The sequence below is a fragment of the Passer domesticus genome, chromosome 2, assembly GCF_036417665.1.
Source record: "Passer domesticus isolate bPasDom1 chromosome 2, bPasDom1.hap1, whole genome shotgun sequence".
In the NCBI taxonomy this organism is placed as follows: Eukaryota; Metazoa; Chordata; class Aves; order Passeriformes; family Passeridae; genus Passer; species Passer domesticus.
Window position 1 is genome coordinate 106135426 of NC_087475.1, and position 22587 is coordinate 106158012.

A 22587-nucleotide genomic window follows, 5' to 3' on the forward strand; every position below is an offset into this window, starting at 1 on the left:
AGAGGGATAGAGTAACCATTCCATTATCTGTTTGAATTGATGACTCTTTAGGGGCAAGAGAAAGGAACAGAAGGCAGGACACTTGTCCCTTACAAAGCATCTGGATTAGATGGGCTGAATAGACTTAGAGAACCCCTATGGAAAGGAAAGTAATACTGCCAGAAGCAGATGACAACGCTCATCTGACAAGATTGGTTCGGTAGATTCTCAAAAGGACTTCACGTAAGAGCTTTTGGACAGGGATTTTTTAAAGTAATCTAAGATACTGCAGGATCAGAGGATAATGTCCTCACAGGGACAGAGAACTGATGAAAAGACAGAATAATCCCAGTGTTCCACATGAAGTGAATGACTGACCACTCTCACTCGATCCTGGCGTGGTGACTGTTCTTGAAGTAGTTGTCCCAGTAACAAATTAGAGATAACAGCACACCCTGAGTGATTACAGAGGTGCCATAAATAGCCACGTTTTGAATGCACTGAGGGGAATGGGAGTGCCTGTAGAAGCAGCACAGCTTTGGGAAAGCACAACATAAATGATCAGGAGTACCTGCTAGCTTCCCTGTAAAGGACAACTCAGTTGTCTAGTATTGTACAGGCTGTTCTAAGAGGCAACTGGAATGAGGAAGGAGAAGGGAAGAAACACAGAACAATAAAAGCCCAATGCTTTGGAGAACAGCTGCAGCAGTTGAAGTACAGCAAAGGTTTTCCAGCCTCTGCAGCTGCTGGTGAGGCTGAAGCGATGAAGGCTGCACTCCTGGTAGCAGTTCACTTCCAGCTGTGCCTTCCAGGCCCTCCAGCAGAGGTCGGGGAAGACAGCTGGAAACAGCCACTCAAGACTACAGACAAGTTTCAGAGCCTGAGCTGTGCTTTTGCACCATTATTCTAATGAATGCAGCAACTCCATCTGTTGATAAAGCAGTTTCCAGAGGAACTTAAATAGGTGAATAGAATACACTATAGAACATTTAGAGGAACTCTTTTCCTCCAGAACCTGGGCCAGAGTGCAACTTCATCACTTCATACATGGGACTTCAAAGCAGAGCACAGTGAAATTACAGACAAAACCCAGCTTTAACAGAAGAGACTGGAATTCTTAAGAAGAGAGGTGAGTTTTACTTAAATACTTTTTTGGGAAAAGTCAGTATGGAAGAGTATGTGCTGTATGTTAAGACCAGTCACTTTTACAAGTATAGACCATAATTTTTGAAAGACTGTGGTCAAGATTTGCAGTAACTAGCAGCTAATTTGAATACTTTGAAATTTTTAACCTCTAAACCCCAAACCAGAGTTCTTGACACCTGGTGTGTTTGTTTCCAAACTGCTCACTAATCAATCAAAAATATTCCAGAACAGTTGTTGTTCTCCTCCCTCCTACCCCACAAGACAGGATTTCTGAGGAAAGGCTCATTACTTCAGGGAAAATAACCAAACAGATCTCACTCTGCACAGTTGTCAGACACCCGTGACATTCATGCCAGCAGCCAAACACACAGTTCATGTTAGAAATCTTCCCAGTTACACAGTTTATGAAACATCTGAGGAATAGTCAATATCTGATTTCCGAAGGAAACAGCTGGACAGCAAAAAAATGCACATGACAAGTTGTAAATGACATAACTCAAATAGTGCACGTTTATTCTGAACGGTATTTCTAAGGAGTTTGAGAAAAACAAAAACATGCTCCTGATGTACAACAAGGGCAATGATATAGATTAAAAATGGACCATCTTATTGTAAAGAATTTGCTCCCCCTGCAACTTAACTTGTAACACTGAGAATGCATCTGTAAACTGCATACAGCATACCTTTCACTAAATCTCAACTCAAGAGACCAGGGGTGGTCTTAGCCAAATTAATCAGGAAGCAGTTGCAGATTCAAAAGAAACATCCAAGTCAGCAAACACTTTACAAAACACAGACATTGTGCATAGCAGCTGACCCTGGATTACAACATGGGGGAGAAAAAAACAATTTGGGGGATCAAATTTTTACTAGACACAGGGCACCATCAAGATTTAACTAAATATCATATAAGTTTGTTTCAATTGTAACAGTATGTCATATTTAGTTGGCAGGTTTAACCATTAGCTGCATCATGTAAACTCAGCCAGTTTCTGTATACACTAAATACATTCTTCCCCCTCACCCCTCCCAAAAATGAGGGATCTCTCTTCTGGATGATTCTTTTGCTCCTGTACCATGGTTTCCTCAAGTAGGAGTCTTTTTGTAGGTAATATTTCATACTTCAACCGATGTGTGACAAAGCCAGTTGCAGAGATTCGGGAGTAACTTTTATATACACAATTTACACTCTAAAGCTGTTAGTTGCATGCTTTTCCTTGCTAGATCTTCATCCAGAACAGGAGGTGCTGGTGGTTTTTTCCTCCCACTGAAACTCCCAACTTTGGAAAAATTTAGTTGTTCACAAGCTGTTATTTTCAAACTAGAAGGATGTCCTCCTGCAGCAACAAAGTAACTGAAGTTCTCTGCAGTAAGCCCATACTTCACAGCATTTCAGTGTCTCCAGGTAACGGCACTAAGATACAGACAGCACTCTCCTCCCTCACTCAACACAACTGGTAGACTAATAAAATACAACTGTTTGTCATCCAGAACTACTGACCTTCACTTGCCCTTACCCATGTACAGGGAACACAGTTTTCTTAAGATTCAGATGAAACCTTGTATTCAAGATTCAACAACTGTTTTCCAGGATTAATAGCCTGGGAAAAGGAGTCTTAGATTTATTCTCTCTTCCACCTCCTACTAAACATTTTGTTAGAAGTTACAATGAGGCAGGTCTGCTGTGGAATAGGAGCTTTAAGAATTGTTCTCATGGATACATTCATAGAATGATGGCAGCCCAAAGCAAAAAGAGACAGAAACAAAGGTTAATCCAAGTAAGTTCAGACATCAGACTTGTACTTTTAAACCTGAAGAATAACTGTCTGTGAAACACACTGATTTGTGGAAGCCTACGACAACAGCAAATCCTAAGAGTTCATATCCCCACACCCATCTACCCAACCCAAACACTTACCACTTAGTTCTAGAAGAATGAAGAGCACTTTGCTTGGCACCAGAGGCAGCTATGGTCTGAGTTACAGCTGTGCTGCACGAACATCCTCAAATACAATACTCTCTCTCTCCCTCCACATACTTCTCTTGGTTTGGTCTACAGATGGCCAGGGAAACTATGTTGGCATATGACAAGCTAATTGTGCTTGGATACATCCCCTTCTAGAAAGATGCTGGGCTGCCAACATAACCACCACGAGCAGGTCCTAGATGCAATGAAAATCAGCTTCTGTCAAAACTAGGCTGCCTCTGGCCACAGGAACTGTTTGCATCTTTCTAGCCAGAGTCTGCCACCACGTGTTGCAAACACAGGTGCTCGGGCCATGCAGACGGGCTGGTTGGCCACCTGCCCATCTCCAAGACTCCATTAGTGCAAACTCAGCAAATTCAGCAGCCATTTTCCAGCACAGGTCTGTCAAGATGCACTCCAACAAATGCTACACCCCCATGAAGGAAGGAGTAACTGTGTAGCAGCTGGTATAGTCATCCCTGGGGTATCAGAGACCACCTAATGTGCAGCGAGGGGTGCCATCCCTTGCCTCACCACAATTCCCATTTTGGAATCCTTGGTTTCCAAGTCACCCTCTAATGACTGGACAGCACCTACTAACCAGATGTATGCTGCAATGCACACTACAGGTTGGAGGCTTTCAGAGCGGAAGAATTCAAGATGCAGATCTAAACTTTAAAAAACAAACAGGAAAAGAATACAGTTCAGCATCTACATGGGGGATGGGGCAGGTTGGTGTTGTCTCAGCTCAGTGCACTTTCCCAGATGCTTGGAGAAGAGTCCAAGCTCAAGTTGGTATTTATATTGGCATACATAAAATTGCTGGCAACAGTGCCTAGAAAGGAGCACTGGTATTCACGCAAACAAAGCATGAAAGGATGCAAAGCAGAGCTTAGTACAGTTTACTGTAGCCTCAAAGTTACAGTACTAGGAAGAAGCCAGCCAGCCTATTTTCCAAACCCATAAAATGCTCTAATATACGCTGCTTTCTCCGGTGCTCCACGAACACCCTCTCACCAGAGGAGAACTGCATTATTACTACTGAATGCAGGAAGGGGAAAATAATCTTCAAAGGAGCAAAACCACGCAGTTCTTCACCACCTCCTCCCAAAGGAGCTCATAAACACAGCAAGTCAAGCCAATCCCAAGCAAATCCAGGAGACCCTGTAAAGCTATGTGATTAGGGTCGGATTAATGTCTGCCTTCTTAGCCTTGCTGCCTGGTTTCCTCAACCCTTACATCTGTCACCACAGATTCAGTAGCTGTAACAAAGTTATCTGGAGACAGGTGCTTGCCTTATGTCATCAAAGCTGGTAAGGTGGTCACAGTCACTTTTTCCATCCCAACAACATAGATAAAACTAACTCTCAGTGAGCCCTGCAGAATTTCACCCATTTTGAAAGCAAGGGTGTTGCCTCAGGATTCATATTTTTATAAGGTTATTCTTGCCAACACCAGATTTAGCTCTTACTCTGGCAAAAGTCTGCTGGGAGTTGGGTAAATGAAAATAAGAAAAAACAAAGACCACTCTAAATCCTCCTCTCAGTCAGTTAAGAAGTGTAGCACCAGCTTGGGTGAGGAGTATTTAAAAAAAGTGTCCAAAAAGATCAGCCCAGGCAGAGTGAAAAGGTATGGTAAAGTAGCCCACCCTTCTCAGCAAAAGATGGAGGAAAAAGCCATACTCAAAAATATTGGGAAGAACTAAATATACTTTTTTGAGGTGGGTGAATTAAAAGGAAGAGTGGGAAGTACTGAAGTAACATTCAAAGGTTGGGGGAGAGTAAAGTACCCTGTAGGTTATAAAAAACACAATAATGTAGGAGTCAAAGGACAAGATATTGCTTTGCCTTTTCCCTCCCATTGGGTTTACATTCTGCTTACTGAAAGAATAATTCTGAAGGAAACTTGTCATCAGGATAACCTGCTCAAGCCCTCCAAACCTCAAACTTAAAAGAGATCTGCACACCTTTTCCCACCCCAACAAAAAACAAAAACAAAAAATCAGCCCCCCTGCCCTCAAAAAAACCAAAAAACACCAGAAAGGAGAGCTCAGGAAAAAAAAAAAATCCAAAACCAACCAAAACCCAACCCCAAACATGATTGGACAATCCTTGGAAGAAGCATTACATTTTGTTGGAGAGAGGTCAAGAAAAAAAAAATTAAGATGAAGGGGTGGAAGAAAAAAAAATAACAAAATGAAAACCAATCAAAAAAAAAAAAAGAGGCCTCTCTTTTCTTATTTGGCGACAAGCAAGTGCAAGAAAGTGTCCGCTGGGGTTTTGTTCAGTTGTCGGGCTTTTGCACATCTGCATTCTGGCCAAGACAAGGGGCTTTGAGGTTTTTCTGCAGCACGTGAGCATCTGCGGGCTCTATCCTCTTGTAGTAGTTCTTCTTCGTCTCAATGATCTCGAAGCCAAACTTTCTGTAGAAGTCAATTGCGGATTCGTTGCTGATCTGGACGTGCCTGGGACAGAACAGGGCATACAGAGACGGGTGAGTTTTCTGCCTCCATACTCAGAATGGGCAAAGCAGACAGCTAGATAGAGACAGGAACAGCAGTGAAAATCCAAGACTGGAAATGCTGGTCTTCCCAATGCAATTCTGGGCTAACACTCAGCCCTGAATGGCCCATGGTTGTCAATATTAGTAAATGTTTCCCCTCAGTAAAACTCTTTCAAGGAACACAAAATAGCAGAGAGACTCTGAAGTGTTACTACCTCAGTAATTTCAATTTTTCTTCATCTTAATAAAGCAATATGGCAGATATTCAGTGGAAATATATAACAGAATTTCACTATAAAGCCAGCTTTAACCTCCTGTATTAACACTTTGCAGATGACCAGAGGAGTTGTCTCAGTGATTGCCCCGACACACTGTAACATACAACTGGCAATGGTGCTTGACAGGATTTTAACACCTTGCTCTACCCTAACCACTCCTCTCTCCTCACTAAAAGCTGTAATACAAAAATGTCCTATGGATTTACAAAGTCCTTTTGCCTTGTATTTACTTCCCCTAGAGTTTTACAAATTTTGCTAGCATGTTTCAAGGTCTCCAAACTAAACAGCCATCAGTTTTTTATCCCAAATGACTATTTTTATCCTAAATGACTATCCTAAATGTCCTAAAGGACATTTATTTGCACAAGTTTCATTAAAAAGAAAATCAAACAAGCACCGAGAGAGAAAAGAAATAAAAATGTTTGAATCAACAAAAGGCATTCATTAAACACTTCCAAAATTCAGTGGACACTGCACAACTTCATGAATCACTTTGTCATGACAACACACTGCATAACTACAGAACAAAAGTAACTGTGGCAGCAACAGCAGAACAAAACAAAGGATCTTAGAATTAAGCCAAATAAGCACCAAAAAGCTAAAATGGAACTTTATTGCAATGACAAATTTAGGCAGTGACATCAAATTTGGTGCTAAACTGCATAATATATTCAAATAGAAGATGCACAAGCAACAGACATAGTAATAAAATCAACAGGCCACTAAAAGAACTTTAGCCCAGTTTTGGGGGCTATTTATTGTCATGCCAGAATCCTTGGTCTAGGAACTGTAAAGAAGGATTATGAAGGATTTGGGTTTTTTTTGGTAGTAGAACCAGCAAACAGTTCCTTCACTGTGCACACAGTAAGATGCAAAAGTAAAAAGGACAGCCCCTGTCTCATTATGCAGGCATCTCAGAGAGAGTTCATTACCACTTCTCCTGAGGCAGGAGAGCAGGAAGGAATATGACCCAGAGGCAACTTTACCCAGACACCTCTTTAAAACACGTTCCTCTTACAGAGATGGCACAAAGCAACAACAGCAGAGGACATGGAAGAGCACACCTCCATGGCAGAAGTGGACTGAGTTTGAGGAGAAAGTTATTCCATTCACAGTGATATCAGTGTATGAAACACTCCTCACAAAGCGTTTTCCACAGGCCTGGCAAGCATTCAGGGTGCAGTTCTGTGGCAGTGTAAGTCCATCCAAGGTGCACCTGCTGTGGGCCTATCCCCAGCAGTACATCATGCTTGCACTGGTGTGATGGCCACGGCAGTGATGGACAAGGAGGAGTTGGCTCAGAGAAGCCATCAGGCCAAAAACCACACAGACACCAATGCACAGCAAAAAGCAGAAGTGTGAAACCAGCAGCAAAGGAAAACCATAGTTTTGGCATGTATGGATTGCAGACTCTCTTTCCAGGGGGACTACTTGTACTGCCCTCTACTCCAGTGCTTGCTCTCTTGCCTGCATCATGCCAAGAGCTTACACAGACATGCAGTTGATTTTAAAAATAACCAAAACAAAGCACAAGAAAACCACCCCCAAAACCCAAAACCACACTAGAATGAAAAAACCAACACCCAGAAACAAAACTGAGAACAGCTACCCCAGCTGGGCCAGGGCACTGATCTAGTTTATTGTGTTGCTGCACAAATAGTTGACCTGGCAGCGTGCAAGAATGAGAACAGCAGTTGGGCCTTATTAGTGAATGTAGTAAACTTTCAGTGCTTGCAAACATCTCTAATATTCTAACCCACAGAGTGCTGTCATAAAAGACAGAAAGCAAATGCATCAACACTGCATTCAAGACTTGCAGTGTTTTCCATTCTGAAGATGACCTTGTATGATAAAAATAAAATCCTTTCTAAAAAGATTTTCTTTTGGTCTTACAGTGTAATTTTGGTCTAGAATGTAATTTTGTAACTAAACTACTTTCAAATTCAGCAAATTTGCAGAACCCTTTCTAAAACAAACAGCTTTTGGTTTTCCCAGCATTACACAACAAGCCCAGAATATGACCTCTGGCTTTCCTCCTGGTACTTATAAGATGTTCCATGACCCCACTACAATATACTAAACCCACATTTGGATCTCCATCCCTTTGCTCCCATATCTACCTGTATCATCTCTCAAAAAATGCATGAGTGCAACTCATTTACTTACAGATAGATGTTGTCAAAAGTGCCATCTTTTTCACAGATGTTTAAGACATGATTCAACATTTTAGTTCCTGCCAAAAGATAAAGAGATACCTTAGAAAACTGGAAGGGCACAATTTAGTCTGTACTTAGCTAGGTGCTTCCTTGAGGAGAGGCAGGTTAACTGTAGGTAGACTAAAATGATAGTGTGACAATTAGGAAAATAAAATATGATGTTTATTTCATTTTGTTTCATTTTGTGACACTAATTGCTTATAAACCTTAATTCATTGTTTCTTTGAAAAAGAAATAAAAATCACAACAGACCAGAAGCATATGTGTAAATAATTTTATACATATTAATACTCATTTTAATAGTAGTTTCAAGGTCTCAAACTCAGCTCAAAATACAGCCAAAATATTGTATAAAGCAGTGAGGGCACTGGTAAGTTTTTTTACTAAAGACCTAGTAAAATAATTTAAAATAAAGTTATCTTTTCAGTCCAGTTTGTCAAGGCAAACAGGTTACTATAGGTCTTGAATAATCTGACCTATGGCTTTGCAATGTGAAGCAAAGAACTAAATGCAATATAGACCAAAAGCAGGTGCTACCACTGAGCAGCAATGATCAGTAGTGATAAAATAAATATAAAGCCCCTACATTTAGAAGAGTGAAGAGAGAAGCAAATGAAGGAATGTTGTGCTCTACTTATGTATGACTTGCATACTGGCTACATATCTGACAAATTATTTCATCTCTCTCTGCAACAATTTTCATATCCACAGAAGCAGAGTATTTACACCACAATATGATAATATGATTAAGATTAAAGTAATCTGAAATCCTGAATTAAAAATTTCTACAAAAGGTTCATTTCTGAAAGGCAGAGAAGAATGAGCACATGACAAATCATACTCTTTCCCCCAAGTCCCTTCCAAAGAAATCAGCAGTCTGAAGTGCACTAACTTGGTTAAAAAACTGAAAGGGCATTTAAAAAGCTGGACAGCAACCTGGTTTCTTTGATGCCTCAAATACAAAAGAAGACCCTCCTTACCTATTCCTAGCCTTCGGTAGGGTGCCAGGCATCCAAGTGTCATGATGTACAGTCTCTTCTGGTTCTGGGAGTGATCCACCCTACAGCACACTGCTCCCACTGCAATATCATTGAAATAGGCTGCCAGGGAGGGATAAACAAAGGTTTATCAGTAACAAGTACAGCTCTTTCATTTACACCCTGTATCTTCCACCTTCCCCTCTCTTAATTCTCCTATCCAGATAAAATAACATACATTGTGGATTCATACTTGGAATGAAGTAACTAGTGCTGCTTTGACACAGTGGTTGCTCATTACTGTTCACACCAACCAGCAATGACATCAGGAGGTAAAGCTGGCAATGCACAACTGTTTTCTTCTGGAACAGAAAACATGCTTATTCCCAGTGGCATGTAATCTATTTAGAACACTTTGAGGTTCTTAAAGGCTTCCTTGAGGTTCTTAAACAATTACTTTTCATCGTGTAAAACAACTGAATAGAAGGAGCTGCTATTCAAAACCAATCTGGACAGCAATGATGACCACTTCTGCCACCACAGCCCACAATTACCGGCAAGAACATTTGTACCTAGTTTGGCAAGTTCGCCAACCTCCAGTACATCCTTGTAGAACTTGTCATTGTAGCTGACAGGAAAAATGACCTGGTTTAGCCTCTTCAGCTGCTTAATGTTGTGTGGCGTCACATCTCCCAGCTCGATCCGGCTACTGGAACAAATCAAAACATGCTTAACATCTGACACACTGCAATGTTTTTAAGGACACCCAGGATCAATTACTTCGTTATCCTTAGAGAACTGTCCCACCTAACAGTCAGCTCAATGCATATTTGGACTGCCACATCCAACCCATACAATCAAGTCTTATGCTGGTGGCTGATTTCAGTCCCAAATCTAGTTTCAGTCAGTTCTATACAGTCAGAAGTTTCTCAGGCCACACTAAACACTAATGTACCATAGTATAGGTGTGGTTTTACTGGACGGCAGACAGGAGAACATGGATCTCTACAGAAATGTTAGCTTTAGCATTATCCCATTCATTTCCCCTCTGATCATCAAGATCACAAAAAAACCCCCCAAAAAACCCCCAAACAAACAAACAAACAAAAAAAAAACCCAATGAAGATATGGGAGGAACAGGAAGCTGGAACAGAGACCAAGGAAATGAAGTCCTTATCCATGCTTCAAAGACAGCCTCAATTTTGCCACCTATTAATATAAAGCCTATGCTTAGACAAAGTCATTACTAGAGATCTAAAAACTAACAGTACTGTGTGCACCAAATATATTAAGCCTGTTAATGTGCAACTGTGCCCTTCTCAAGGTGGTATCTGCATCTACTTTGGATCATCACTGAAATCTTTCTTCCTGCTGAGAGCAGAACCACCACCTTAAAATACACTGAATTATACTGAGAAGGAACAGACCAAGCTTCTCTCTTTTCTAAGACTAACTTAGACTAAGACAGAAACACTACACATACAGAAGAAAATTAAAAATAAAAAAAGAAAAGAAAAATAAATTAAAAAGAAAGAGATTAGTTACCCTTGGGTGAGGGCAAGCATTTTTAACAATGATTACAAGAATGAAAAATAAAAAGACCAAGATAATAAAAAGCTTTTCCCAAATGACCACCAGAATATGCAGAAAATCAGTACATGGAATTAGAAAATCACGCAATTCTAGGTTCATACCAGCCCTGTTTTACTGAACAGATATGGGCAACCAGATTGTTTTCTGCCCAAACAGCAGTAAAGACACTGTTTACTCTCAAGATTCCTTTCTTCATGTATGGCCATTTGCACAAGTCCCTTTGAGAATTATATTCCAACACAACGTAAGTCCCGAGCTAATAAGGATGATGTTCTCACACTACAGAAGTACTCCCAGTGCAAACAAGCACGCAATCAAAGTTATGAGATGGTGGAGAAACCGTAGCACTTGTATTGTGCCCAGCTTTGCACAACTGCTCAGTGTAGCACAGCAAGGCTTCTTCAGGCTCACAGAAGGCAAGTTCTGATCCCAGCCAGCAGTGCTGCTGCCTTTTTCCTCATAAAGGGCAGGAGTAAAACTGTGGCATGTGGGTTCCTGGGTGTATTTGTATCTGTGAAAGAGCTTTGCTGGAGTAGGGCACCTCAGTAATCTCGTACTAGGAGGGAAAAGAAACCTGAAGAGTCCCTTTTGCTGCAGTCTGCATGAGGGTAGAAACCAAAGGGAGCAGGTCTCAACTGCCCAGCTAGGTCAGATGAGCTGCAGTGCAGTTCCATAAGGGAGGAAATGAACCTCACATTCATACTCAGTTACCGAAAGCTAAGACTGCTTCTCCAAATAACACAGTATTAACCTTGGTGATACAAAAAAAGTATCAGTAGCTCCAAGCTTCAGTAGATCAGCAATGCTAGCATGATGAACTCACAAGCAAGTTGCTATACACCACATCTTTTGAGCAAAAATCCCTGTAGATAGCGTTTTCTAATATTATTTAAAGATTAATTAGTTACTAATCAAACAAACCAGGCATTAGGAGACAGTCACTATAATATATTTATGATGACAGTGCAACAGGACAAAAATATATTACCACAGGCAGCCAGGACAAGACGGCTAAGAAAGGAACACGGCCAGAAAATGGATCTTCACCAAGAAGGTTTCAGACAGAGAACAAATAAATAAATGCAGAAGCAGAGTCTAAGGCTGGGAGTTTCTGAGCTAAGACATCACCTCTGAGGTGATTTTTCTGGCATCAGGCCAGAGAAATGAGCTCTGTTAGTAGATGGCTAAAAGGCACTTGCTGACACATTTCCTCAAGCCCCTGGACTTCCCCCCTCTATCTCTCACCACTTGCCACATTCACTGCTGCCTTCTGCCATCTCCTGCTGCTTGTCTCCCATGCTCTGTCACTATCTGGTTTGTCCTTGCAAGAATTGCACCAGGGACAGTACCTTACCCTGGAGAATAATAGGAGAGAGGTTTGAGAAACACTGCAGGAAGCAGAAATCAATACCCTAAACATATCTGTTTAAATAGCATGTACTCAAACCATAAATTACTTTAATGTACAGCACTAGCAGATTAAATCAGCACCACATCTATTATGCTCAAAACCATTTAATACGTAAATCAAGTAAGTACATGGAAAGGAAGACCCACATTATGAGAACTCATCATTTTGCCTGAAGACAGTGTGGCAAAAGTGCCACTGGGGCCTTGAGTAAAATCATGGGAAAGCTGGCACTGGTGCCAAAAGCAGCAGTCTTGCTGTCCCCAAGCCACTCATTTCCATCTTCTTGCTGGTATAAACATTTGTGCATCAGTGTGGTGAACCACCACCAATTAAAACTAACCTGGACAAAAAAAGGACAGTTTTGTTTTAACCCACATCAGTCCCTGACTGCATTTATCACACAAGTCCTCTGCCAGAATAAAGAAGAGAAAAAAAGTTTCCATAGGCAGAACTGATTGGTTCTGGAGCAGAAGTGCCAGCTCACCCTGGTTTAAACTGGAAGTACTGTGCAAGAGGAGCACAGGGATGTAGATTATCCAATACATCTGTGAACACAGTCTACAGATGTTGTGCCACACTTTATCATCCATAGAACAACATGCACTTTGAAAAACTACTCCAAATAACCAAGAAAAAGCACCTGTAATAAAGGACTCAAAATTATCTCTCCCTTATTTTCACCAGAGTAAAGCAAGCAGCTTTGTAGGGGCTTTCTTGTTGTTAGTTAGTTTGTTTTTAACAGCAGTTTACAACTAGACCTGGTTCTTCAAGTGAAGTCTCAGCTAAATCAGTAACTTAAGCAAGTTTACTATGTCAGCTAAGGTCTGACTAGGCCAGTCCTGTGCATTCCAGCTTAGAAGAAGGTGTACCAGAAACACTTGTCCCCTGCTGTTGCAAAGAAAAAAAAAATTATGAGCTCAAATTATCATACAAGAAAACATACAGATGTGTAAAGAACCTGAAGTGCCCAGAAGGCACATGCCCTCCCATAACAATAATGCCTCTGATATTCCTAAGAAGATCCACTCTTACTATTGGCACCCCACAGCTCAAATGGCACTCCATGGAATATGCAACAGTCAACTGTACTCCATCTCAGATGTCAAAGCTTCTGGGACGAGCCACTCCCCCATCCCAAGCAATTGTTTTTACCACCGAGGAAGGAGGGACTCCTGGCTTATCAGGTGAGATCTCTTACTACTACAGTGTTCTACAAATCCATATACTCTCCTCAATGAAATACCAGCATTCTGAAGCCACTTAAACATCTTCCATTGTAAGGCTGTTCCCAAGCTGCCATTATTCTCAGTCAGTTATTCCAGTGTGCTCAAATGTTCCTCTATGCTGCCTGGAGATGATGGACACCATTGCACAGGCCTTTTCAGAGTTATCATGATGTCTTCATACCTTTCTTCTAACTAAAGCCAAGCTCCCGGCCTTTTCCTGTAAGGCTGCCTCTTAATTCTTGCTATTGTCATACTAGCTCTTCCTTACATTCCTTCTGATTAAAGTTGATTTTCCTTAAACATGGCTAATCAAAACCAATTACAGCAGTCCAAACACTATTGTCCTGTCCAATGGCACTAAGCTTTTCCTGTCACTACTGGAAGCATTTTCCTAGACATATTCTAGGACTACATGTTCATAATAAACATGCAGCGTTTTTCATGACTGCTACATTCCATGACTTAGTCACTGGGGAAAAAAACTCTTGGAGAATTCACTAGTAAAGGGAATCAGCTCCCGGTGCATAGGCTGCTATCTGTTAAAAGTGCACAGCAATGTAGGAGCGGAAGTGAAGAGTGATCCACCAAATCTGAACAGAAGTGTGACTTCAGTGAGGTGACAGGCACCACTTCCTGAAACTGGATGCATGCCCAGAACATTAGCATTAACACTCCTGCTCTTGCATGCCAGTGTCCTAAGATCCTCCAGGCACTGGCTAGAAAAAGCATCACACATTTTGTAGGACCAAATGCAATCTAGTTAGTCCTGCTGCAGTTGCATTGCTCTGCCTGCAGCTTACAGTGACGTGATTTGAACAGTTTATTTTTCCTACAATGTCTTACAATGATACTGGTGGAAATAACACAGGCTACATGAGACATTAGTGGTACTTATGTTAAGACTGCCTTTTGCTGCTCAACATATACCAAAGGAGAACTGCTATACAGAATTACAGCTCAAGAGGCAGCCAATTTGCAGCTACAGTTCAACAGGAAACACAAATTCACTCCCTGGGAATAACAAGTGCCCAACACTAGTTTAGAACCAAAATCAGGGAGAAAAAGTGAATTTCAAGTTTCTTAATGCTGTAAGAATCTCAGTCTCATTCAACTTTAAATAGTGCAAGTCTCTCCCCAGAGGGCTGTGCCTGACTGAAACAGATCTCCGTGTAACTGATAGCTGGGCTCGAGCTTATTGAAGGCATCTGGCAGGCTAAATTTAGAAGAGCTGTATCTGAAACTTGCAAAACTTACTGAGGAGTAAGTCAGGAGAGGCAGCACTGAGAAATGGGCCCTAACAAATTAAGAGGACTTCAGAGAAAGTTTGTCACCTGCTAAGAGGCCAGCGAGCTTTATTGCTTCTATTTTGGCATGCAAGTCAAAGCAGGAGTCTAGACAGGATAATCCGCCCATAAAAATCAAACCAGAACTATGAAGGCTATAGACCTGAGGGTGGGGCTCTGCTTGGATTCTAGTGCAAGGCCAAAAGAGCCTCTTCTAGTGATTTGGGGTCCTTGGGATTTTTATGGGTTTTTTTGTTTGCTTTGTTTTTGCTTAGGATTTTTTTTAAATGGATGAGCCGTCTTGCTACACACACACAAGTTAGTCTAGTTCTTGTGGGCAGACCAGTATGTTTTCAATTATCTCAAAAGATCTGTGGGCTGCATATCTACTCTGCTTCGCTTGTCAGAAAACCAGAAGGATAAGTACAAATCTAGCATGCAAAAAGCCTTACCAATTTGCTCTGAGACCCCTGATCTTTAGTCCTGCTTACTACTGAAAACATGTGTTGCATGACACCTGATATCCTGCTGGACATTACCCCCAGTTCTGGCCTGCAGAAGAGCACAATGATGGACAGAAGAAAACAAAGCAGTTTTAGAATCAGAATTAACAGAAGACTTCATTCAAGACTTGCAAGACTACTCGATGTCACTGTGAACAGGTTTCATGCATCACAATTCCCCAAGACATACACCAGACCCTTACTGCCTCTCCCTGTAGCATTAAAAAAAGGAAAAAAATACACAGCACATTACAGCCAAGTTTCTTCATTACATCTGGATGTCATATAATTTACTCTGCTTCAACCTAGAAAACCTGACCACATACAAAAGACTGGCCACTCTTCACATGCAAGAAGCAAAGTTATGCTATAATAGCCTCACAGTTTTTCCAGCTGAAACATGTCCTACCTAGGTCTCAAATCTTCAAGTGAAAAATAAACTTTCCCAAGAAAATTATAAGCTATCCTATTCTGCAGATGGATACAAAGAGCATGACAGAATTTTCAAACTCTAAAATAGCAAAATTAAATGTAGCTGGTCTAGAACAGAGAAGCAGACTCATACATATATCACTTAGTTGTCCATAAAATTCTACTGCTCCAGAGCACCTTGCAAGGTTAAGGCCAAAATATTTCTTCAGCCTATCCTAGGTATATCAATATCAGGTGAAAGAGGAAACAACTTGTCTGCCATCATACAGCAGATAAAGGGCTGCCAGAAAACCCAACTCTTCATTGCTGCTCTAAAGCAAGCTCACAAGAACACTGATTTTTATCCATTATGGCTAGACAGAAGTACTTACACTATTTTTAAATAGCTTCCCTTAAAATTAGTTTTGTGCCTCCACTAACTATATCCTGAGACACCTTATAGATTACTGCCCCTTTCCACACCCCCAGTGTCCCCAGATCTAACAATTACAACCCTTACTTGCCTCCTGGAAGATCATGACCCTTTGCTAATTAATGTTCATGAAGTACCTGATCAGGTAAGAACAGAGGCTTACCTTCAAATTCAGAATAGAAGTGATGCTTACAAAGTACCTTATTTACATAAATACATCTTGAGGGCACTTCTTGTATGTACACAGGTAACAAACTACATAATTGACATACCAGGACAAAATAATTTTTCTGCTTCACACAAACTATTTCTATAGGTCACCGAAAATGCTTTTCTTTACAAATGCCTTTGTCCATCAGAGTAGTGGGGAAAAAGAAGTCAGTTCATTATGGGTTTCCTACCTATACTTTGGATTTCAGTCCCAGAGCTGGGTTTTGCAAGGTGTTCAAATCACACATTATATTAATAGCATCCTGTGAAAAATTAACTGAATGTGCTACCAGATTCATGTGCCTACCTTAAAAACACTTCTAAGGCAACAACCATTTCCCTCCCCCCATCCTTTTCCTAATTTTCACTAAGAATGAATTCTTAGTTCTCAAATAAAAATTTGTCCTGAAGATCAAAAAACAAATCTCCTTTAACTGCAATTTTTAACCTAATTTGTGATCTTTGCCAACAATTCCAAGTGCCATGTAGAGAAAACTTTCATGAGCCTTCAGCTGCTGCCCAGATCTCATCCCATACTCTCAAGAGAATATAAATTCAATGCTCAGATGGTGGAAATCACTTTTTTTTTTTTCAGGGTTAGAGATTCTAGGCTGCTGAGGGCCAAAAATCACAAGGAGCCTGGAAAGGAACAGGGAGAGGGAGAAGGAAGGCCAAGTGAGCTCAGGAAGTACTTCATGCATGAAGATCTTACTATGAAGCACAGTATTTTCAATTAGTTAAAGAAAGAAATACTCTGCCCCCAGGAAAAATGATATTCAAATATCTTAATCTTAGTCACCTAGTGACAGTGTTGTAGAAATGGTTTTGGCTCTATTTTCAATAAAGCCTAATTTCCTTCTTATAATGAATTCATTCAATGTGCTTTGACACAAATACACAGTTACCTCATTTCAGTGCTGGGCTTTGCTGCTCTCAGGTCTTCAAGGCCAGGAGTCTCCAAATAACCAGGTATTCTTCTGTGCACAGACTCTTTCCTACCCTGGCTTCCCCACCTCAAACTCCCTCCTGACTAACTTCTGCTGCTTTACAACAAACTCCCACATGGGTCACTTCTTCCCTTTCTCTTTTCCAGGAAGGAGTAGAAAGTAATCCTGGCATTGCCTGCCTCACTTCGAGCAGGAGTTATGCAAGGAAGTACTGCACTTCTCTCTTATCAATTCCCAAACAAATATAAAGAACCAACTTTTGATGTTCTTTCCTCTTCTGGATAAAAATATCTAGCGCCTTCTCAGATTATTGGGCTGAACAATTATAATGCTTGCCAAATGGGCAGGCTCTTCAAGTTCTGAATGATTTCCACTTGGATTAAAGTATTTTTCTGGCTCAACCGTCACCTATTATTCCCCATTTTAAAAGAGATTTAGTGTGGCAAAGGAGGATGCATCATTTCTTGTCCTCAGGAGATGGCAGCAGAGTCTGTGGCATTTGGTGATTAACTAATGTTACTACATTTTTCACAGAAATATCCCAAACTACCAAGCCACACCTACATGCAGAAAGAACCAAATAATCAAACAGTACTCAAAACAAGACTGCATTCTAAAGTGCTTCAGTAAAATGACTACAACTCCTCTGCTACCTTCCTACCCTCCAATCCTTCCTACTTCATGGAATGTCTTAATCTGGTTATGGAATTAAACTCAAAGTGGCCAGAGTTATAAATCAGGTTAAAGTATCTATAATAAACTGCACTGAGTTTTTTATAACCTCATTTAGAAGCTCTTAAGCCATTTGTAAGCTTGCATATAGGCAAGGTCTAAATTTACCGTCCATGAAAATAAATGCAGACTGTAGCTCACACTTGGACATTTCTAGGTTCAGAAAAAGCCTAAAAATAAAGTGATTTTCAAGCTCAATTACCTTTTTTTGTCCTGACTCCAGTGCATATGACCATTCAGCAGTTTTCTCATAAACTTGGAACTTCCTCCCATATATGTTAAGCTTAGCACTGTGCCGAGCAAACGGAAACAATTCAGCAGCTCTGCACAAACTCTGTCATACTAACTCAGGAGAGAAAAAACCCTCCCTGTTCTTCTCAGACACATGATCAGCTTCAGGACCTTGAAAGGTTTACTCCTTGAATCCAGGCAAAACAAGCAGAGGTATCAGAGCTTACCATAATGACCCCCCACACTTCAGAAACAACATAGTTATTTTTCTGTTATGTTCAGTACTCCCCAGCTTGTGATGTCTCTCCTACAAAGTCAGCCAGAGCAGCACAATCCTGCGAAGTCTCAGGCTTAGGAAGTTCTCTGAGGCAGCAGGTACCTGTTGTGTAGGATGTAGCCTGTAGGACTCTTCCACACCAAGTCAAGAGGACCCCTAGGAGCTACAAAACCTGAGACTTAGCTGCAAACACAACAAAGTTCAGAGGCAATCTCCTAGGAGTGTCTTACCCAAAAGTAGTTAGTGCACACTTCTTTCGAAGGCTGGTTTAACACACAGCACTCTACTTCCTCCCTGTTTCAATCACTTTTCTGCCACATGGCTCAAGATGTGCTGCCCCACGACAATCTCCCAGGTGTTTCCCATCAAAACTGGAGAGGGATTTGATCACTGTGGAAAAATAACACAGGCACAGGATCACAGGCACTGGGCCCTGCTCGTAACACGCCCTACTGGCTCCTTGTAAGTGACAATCCTGGTCACACAGCAGGTACACGCACGCAGTGGAGCACGCAGGTCCTGCAATAGCCTGGTGTAATGTGATTTTCAGGGAAGGCTATCAGGGAAAGGCTGGATGCCTTACTTTCATAGGTTTCATCTGAACTGAAACAAGTCAGAAATGCACCCTTACTTTAAGACATCAAATGTCACGAACAGCAATCAGCAAATGCTCAAGAATCAATGCAAAACTTCCAGTTTTCTCTCCTGAAAACCAGCAGCATAACAGCTGTAATGAAAACACAAAACCACTGAGCAACAAATGAATCAACACCATGAAAACAGCAAAGTGCAGGGAGTATTATTTACATCCATTCTATAGAAACAGCCAGATTACTACAGACAGTGGAACCTGAGTCTCTTCCACTGGTATTTTTCCTCATGCAAACACAGCTCTAAAACAGGTTTTCAAATTCAAGTACTAACAATAATAACATATAATAAATGAAAAAATAAACTAATCTCTAGAGAATCACAAGGTTCACTAACAGAACAGTGAACTACCTTAGTTTTTCAAGTCACATTTAAGAAAAAAAAGGGAAACATAATAAGACTCTATTAAAATTATTCAGAAGGTGAGGATAGAGTGAACACAAAGCCAAGTCTCACAAAACCAGGTGAAAACTAATAGCAGTTCCCAGTTGAGAAGATGGTGTTCAACTGATCAAATAAGAGAAAATCCACAAAATTGTAAGCAGCTGAGAAAACACAAAGAACTTCTGCTATTTCTGAAACCAGAGGGCCCAGGTAGCTCACCTAACCTCAAACACCCTGATGACAGAGACACTACAACTTGCTATGCATTATTAACTCACATCTCTGTGCTATTTCCAATTCAGAGAGCTAAGAAAGAACGCTGCAAGACACATACATTGACTACACAGTCTTTTAGATCTGAAATTTCATGCCGATGAACCGGATAGTTTCTTTTTTAATTCCTTCTCTGCCAAAGTAGACTCTTCATAATGACAGCTGATTAAACATCAGCTGCTCTAAGCGCTTCCAAAATCATCTCTGCATTTTGTGGTGTGGGTTACAATGCAGTGCATACATTCCCAGAAAAAACAGTCAGATGGAATCAGTTTGTTCAGAAGGACTTGTCCACAATTTTGGATTCAATACTGAAGACAGACCAGATCCCTTCAAGCCTATTAGTTTCTGTATGCTGGGAGCTGAAGCTTTAGATCTATTTTTGGACCCATCTTTTGACAATACTTATACTTTAGGGATCTTCACTGATCTTTGTAACTTAGAAAACAATTTGGATTTGTTCCAAAGTACCCCTGTCTAATTTATACATTCCTTTTGAACTACTTTCTAGTCCTTTGAGTCTCATTGTATTTAAATGGGGTTATTTTTCAATTTGAGCTCTGCCAGCATATTTGCCTCCATTTGAATTTTTAGAGAACACCTGGATTCAATATGAGAATCTGCACAGGAATATGAATTTGTTCTGCACCAGAACTTGCTGTGTGGTGCTAACAGTGTTTTGGCAAGACAGGAATATGCTGCTCTTCAAAGAGATGAAAGAGCACCAGAAGAGCAGAAATACCAAGTACAGAACCCAAAGCAGTAAGCCCTGAAGTTGAACCAGAAATAAAGCTGCCTGTAAGTAAAAGTAAAGTGACAGAAATGAAGTTTGGTGCTCTGGAAGCAGAAGAGTGGTATGCAGTTTTTTTCTCCATAGCCTTTTATTAAAAAAAAAAAAAGTTACAAGAAGTAAAAAAGCCCATGAAATGAGAACTCCTGATCAGTGCAAGCAAAGCCAGGCTCAGCTCCTCGGGGAGCACTGAGCACGGCAGTCAGCTCTGGCCGTGCCCTGCCAGGACATCCCCAGCCTGGCACGCCTGGGCTGCTTCCCCACTCGCACATCCAGGTCCCAGTAACCCCATCCCACGACTGACACACCACCAAAGCAAGGCTGAGCTGTAGCAAACAGCAGAACGGTCAACAAAGGATAAAAGGAAACCCAGTTCTGTCGGGAGCGCTGCGGAACAAGGATCGCGCCGACTGCCACCTCATCCTGGCTGATCCGTGCTGCTCTTCCCCAAACCCCGCCGCCCTCATCACACGGGGACTAAAAGTGGGGGTGTCCCACTTTATGTAGGGTGGTGCAGGTGGATAAAGAGTTGTCCAACACCCCAAACACGCCTATCTTATGTCAGCTGAGAGTTTGTTTATTTGCAATCATCCCTGAACCTCTTTCTACAGACACCTGCCAGCCCCTCAGGGTGCCCGAAGCTGCTTACACGCTGTAAGAAGCAGCTAAGAGTGTGTTATCAAAGAGTCTTGTATGACCTCACCCCTACTGCTAATAAGCTAAACCCCTTACCATTTCTTAGTAAAAGCTTAAGTGATTCAGCTTGCATTCACCCTGCCTTAAGCTGCCAAACTGGAATAATAATACCCATCATTGCATAACACCAGTTCCAAGGGGACTGCTTTAATGCTCTTTTGAAAATCAGCTGGGGAAAGCTTCCTCTGTGCCTATGAAGAAACTGAGGCACAGAACTGGAACAAGCACGTTTTGTGGAGTACAAGTGATGCTGAAATTAATAAACAGTAGGTGGTTTAGCCAACACTGAAAAACCTGTCCCAAAGTGACCTGGACAAGGTCAGGCAGGTCATCTGACACCAAAGCACAACTGGGAGTGTAAAGGCCTCCAGTCTCCTGCACAAAAGCGGCACCTCACTGCCCCCACTGAGAAGGAAATCCGTGTTTTCAGCCAACCAGATTTGAAATCTCTACTTTTCAGGAGACACAGCGAAGCGATGCCAGGCCCAAAGCAGCGGGTGTGCTACAGAAACACGACACAGAACGCAGCTCATTTGTCATCCATCCACGCTGTACAGCCTCCACGCAGCAACCAACGACTTAAAAAAACCAACAAAAGTGCTAAGAGGACGTCGCACACAATAGCACTGCAAAACCACACACATCCGAGGCTGGCAGCTTTTCCGCACACAGCCAGGCAAGGAGCAGACAGGGACGAGAGCCCGGCCAGCATCTCCACCCGCCCTGCGGATCGCCGGACCCCGCGGGGCGGGATCCCCGGAGCACGAGGAGCCGCCGCGTCCCGCCCGCTCCGGCGCGGGGCTCAGCGCGGACGATCCTCGCTGATCCGGCGGCGGCGGCACGGCCGTGACGGCGCGGGAGCGCCGCGGGCAGCTCCGGCTCAGCCCGAAGGGCGCCAGCGGCGGCACCGCCGGCTTTGCTCGCCCCGAGGGACAGCCCGCCACGGGCCCCGTCCCCCCGGGCGGGAGGGACGCGGCAGCTCCCCCGGGCTGAGGCGGCGGCACCGCCCGGCCCTCTCCGCCTCCCGCCCGCCGCGCCGCCCGGGCCCGCCCCGCTCCCGCTCCCGCTCCCCTCCGGGCGGGCCCGGCCCGGGCCGAGCCCCGCACTCACCCCTTCATGGTGCGTCCGCGGCCTGCCCGGCGTCCGCACTGGCTGCGTGCAGGGCCCGGCGGTGCGGGTGTGGCTCCGGCCTCCCCGTGCTCAGCGCGGGCAGCTCGGTCTCCCCCTGATCCCGATCCTGATCCCGGATCTTGATCCCGATCCCGCTCCCGCTCCACATGGGCCTCCGCCCGCCCCGCCCCGCCCCGTGACCCCTCACCTCACGCCGCGCGCGCGCCCCCGCCCCGCCCGCCATGACCCGCCCGCCCCGCCCCGCCCCCTCCCGCGCGCCCCCGCCGCGCACGCGCCGCGCCCCGCGGGGCGGGGGGGAGGACGGGGACGCCCCGCGCGCCTCGGGGGCGGGGCGATGCCCC

The 22587-nt window shown here is 42.9% G+C and overlaps 1 protein-coding gene across 7 annotated transcripts; it reads right to left on the minus strand.

Annotated features, from left to right (window-relative positions):
• Nucleotides 1–1605: 1605 nt before the first annotated feature.
• Nucleotides 1606–22413, minus strand: NAA50 (N-alpha-acetyltransferase 50, NatE catalytic subunit). Of its 7 annotated transcripts, none has more exons than XM_064410331.1 (5): nucleotides 22226–22413; nucleotides 9637–9770; nucleotides 9068–9187; nucleotides 8038–8104; nucleotides 1606–5555 (listed from the first exon to the last, which is right to left on the minus strand). In XM_064410331.1, the coding sequence occupies exons 1-5, from the start codon at nucleotides 22231–22233 to the stop codon at nucleotides 5375–5377; spliced, it is 510 nt and encodes a 169-aa protein (XP_064266401.1). In that variant the 5' UTR covers nucleotides 22234–22413; the 3' UTR covers nucleotides 1606–5374. The 7 variants fall into 7 exon arrangements, with proteins under 7 accessions (XP_064266401.1, XP_064266400.1, XP_064266398.1 ...); XM_064410330.1 differs by having other exon boundaries at nucleotides 9637–9773; XM_064410328.1 differs by lacking the exon at nucleotides 22226–22413 and adding an exon at nucleotides 18016–18195.
• Nucleotides 22414–22587: the final 174 nt, after the last annotated feature.

Coding starts and splice junctions, on each gene's coding strand:
- NAA50 (XM_064410327.1), bottom strand. CDS start 18,086: ATGGGAGGAAGTTCCAAGTTTATGAGAAAACTGCTGAATGGTCATATG. Junction 9,188..9,636: donor TGGCGAACTTGCCAAACTAG/GTACAAATGTTC, acceptor CCTCCCTGGCAG/CCTATTTCAATGATATTGCA. Junction 5,556..8,037: donor ACTTTTGACAACATCTATCT/GTAAGTAAATGA, acceptor GTTCTGTCCCAG/GCACGTCCAGATCAGCAACG.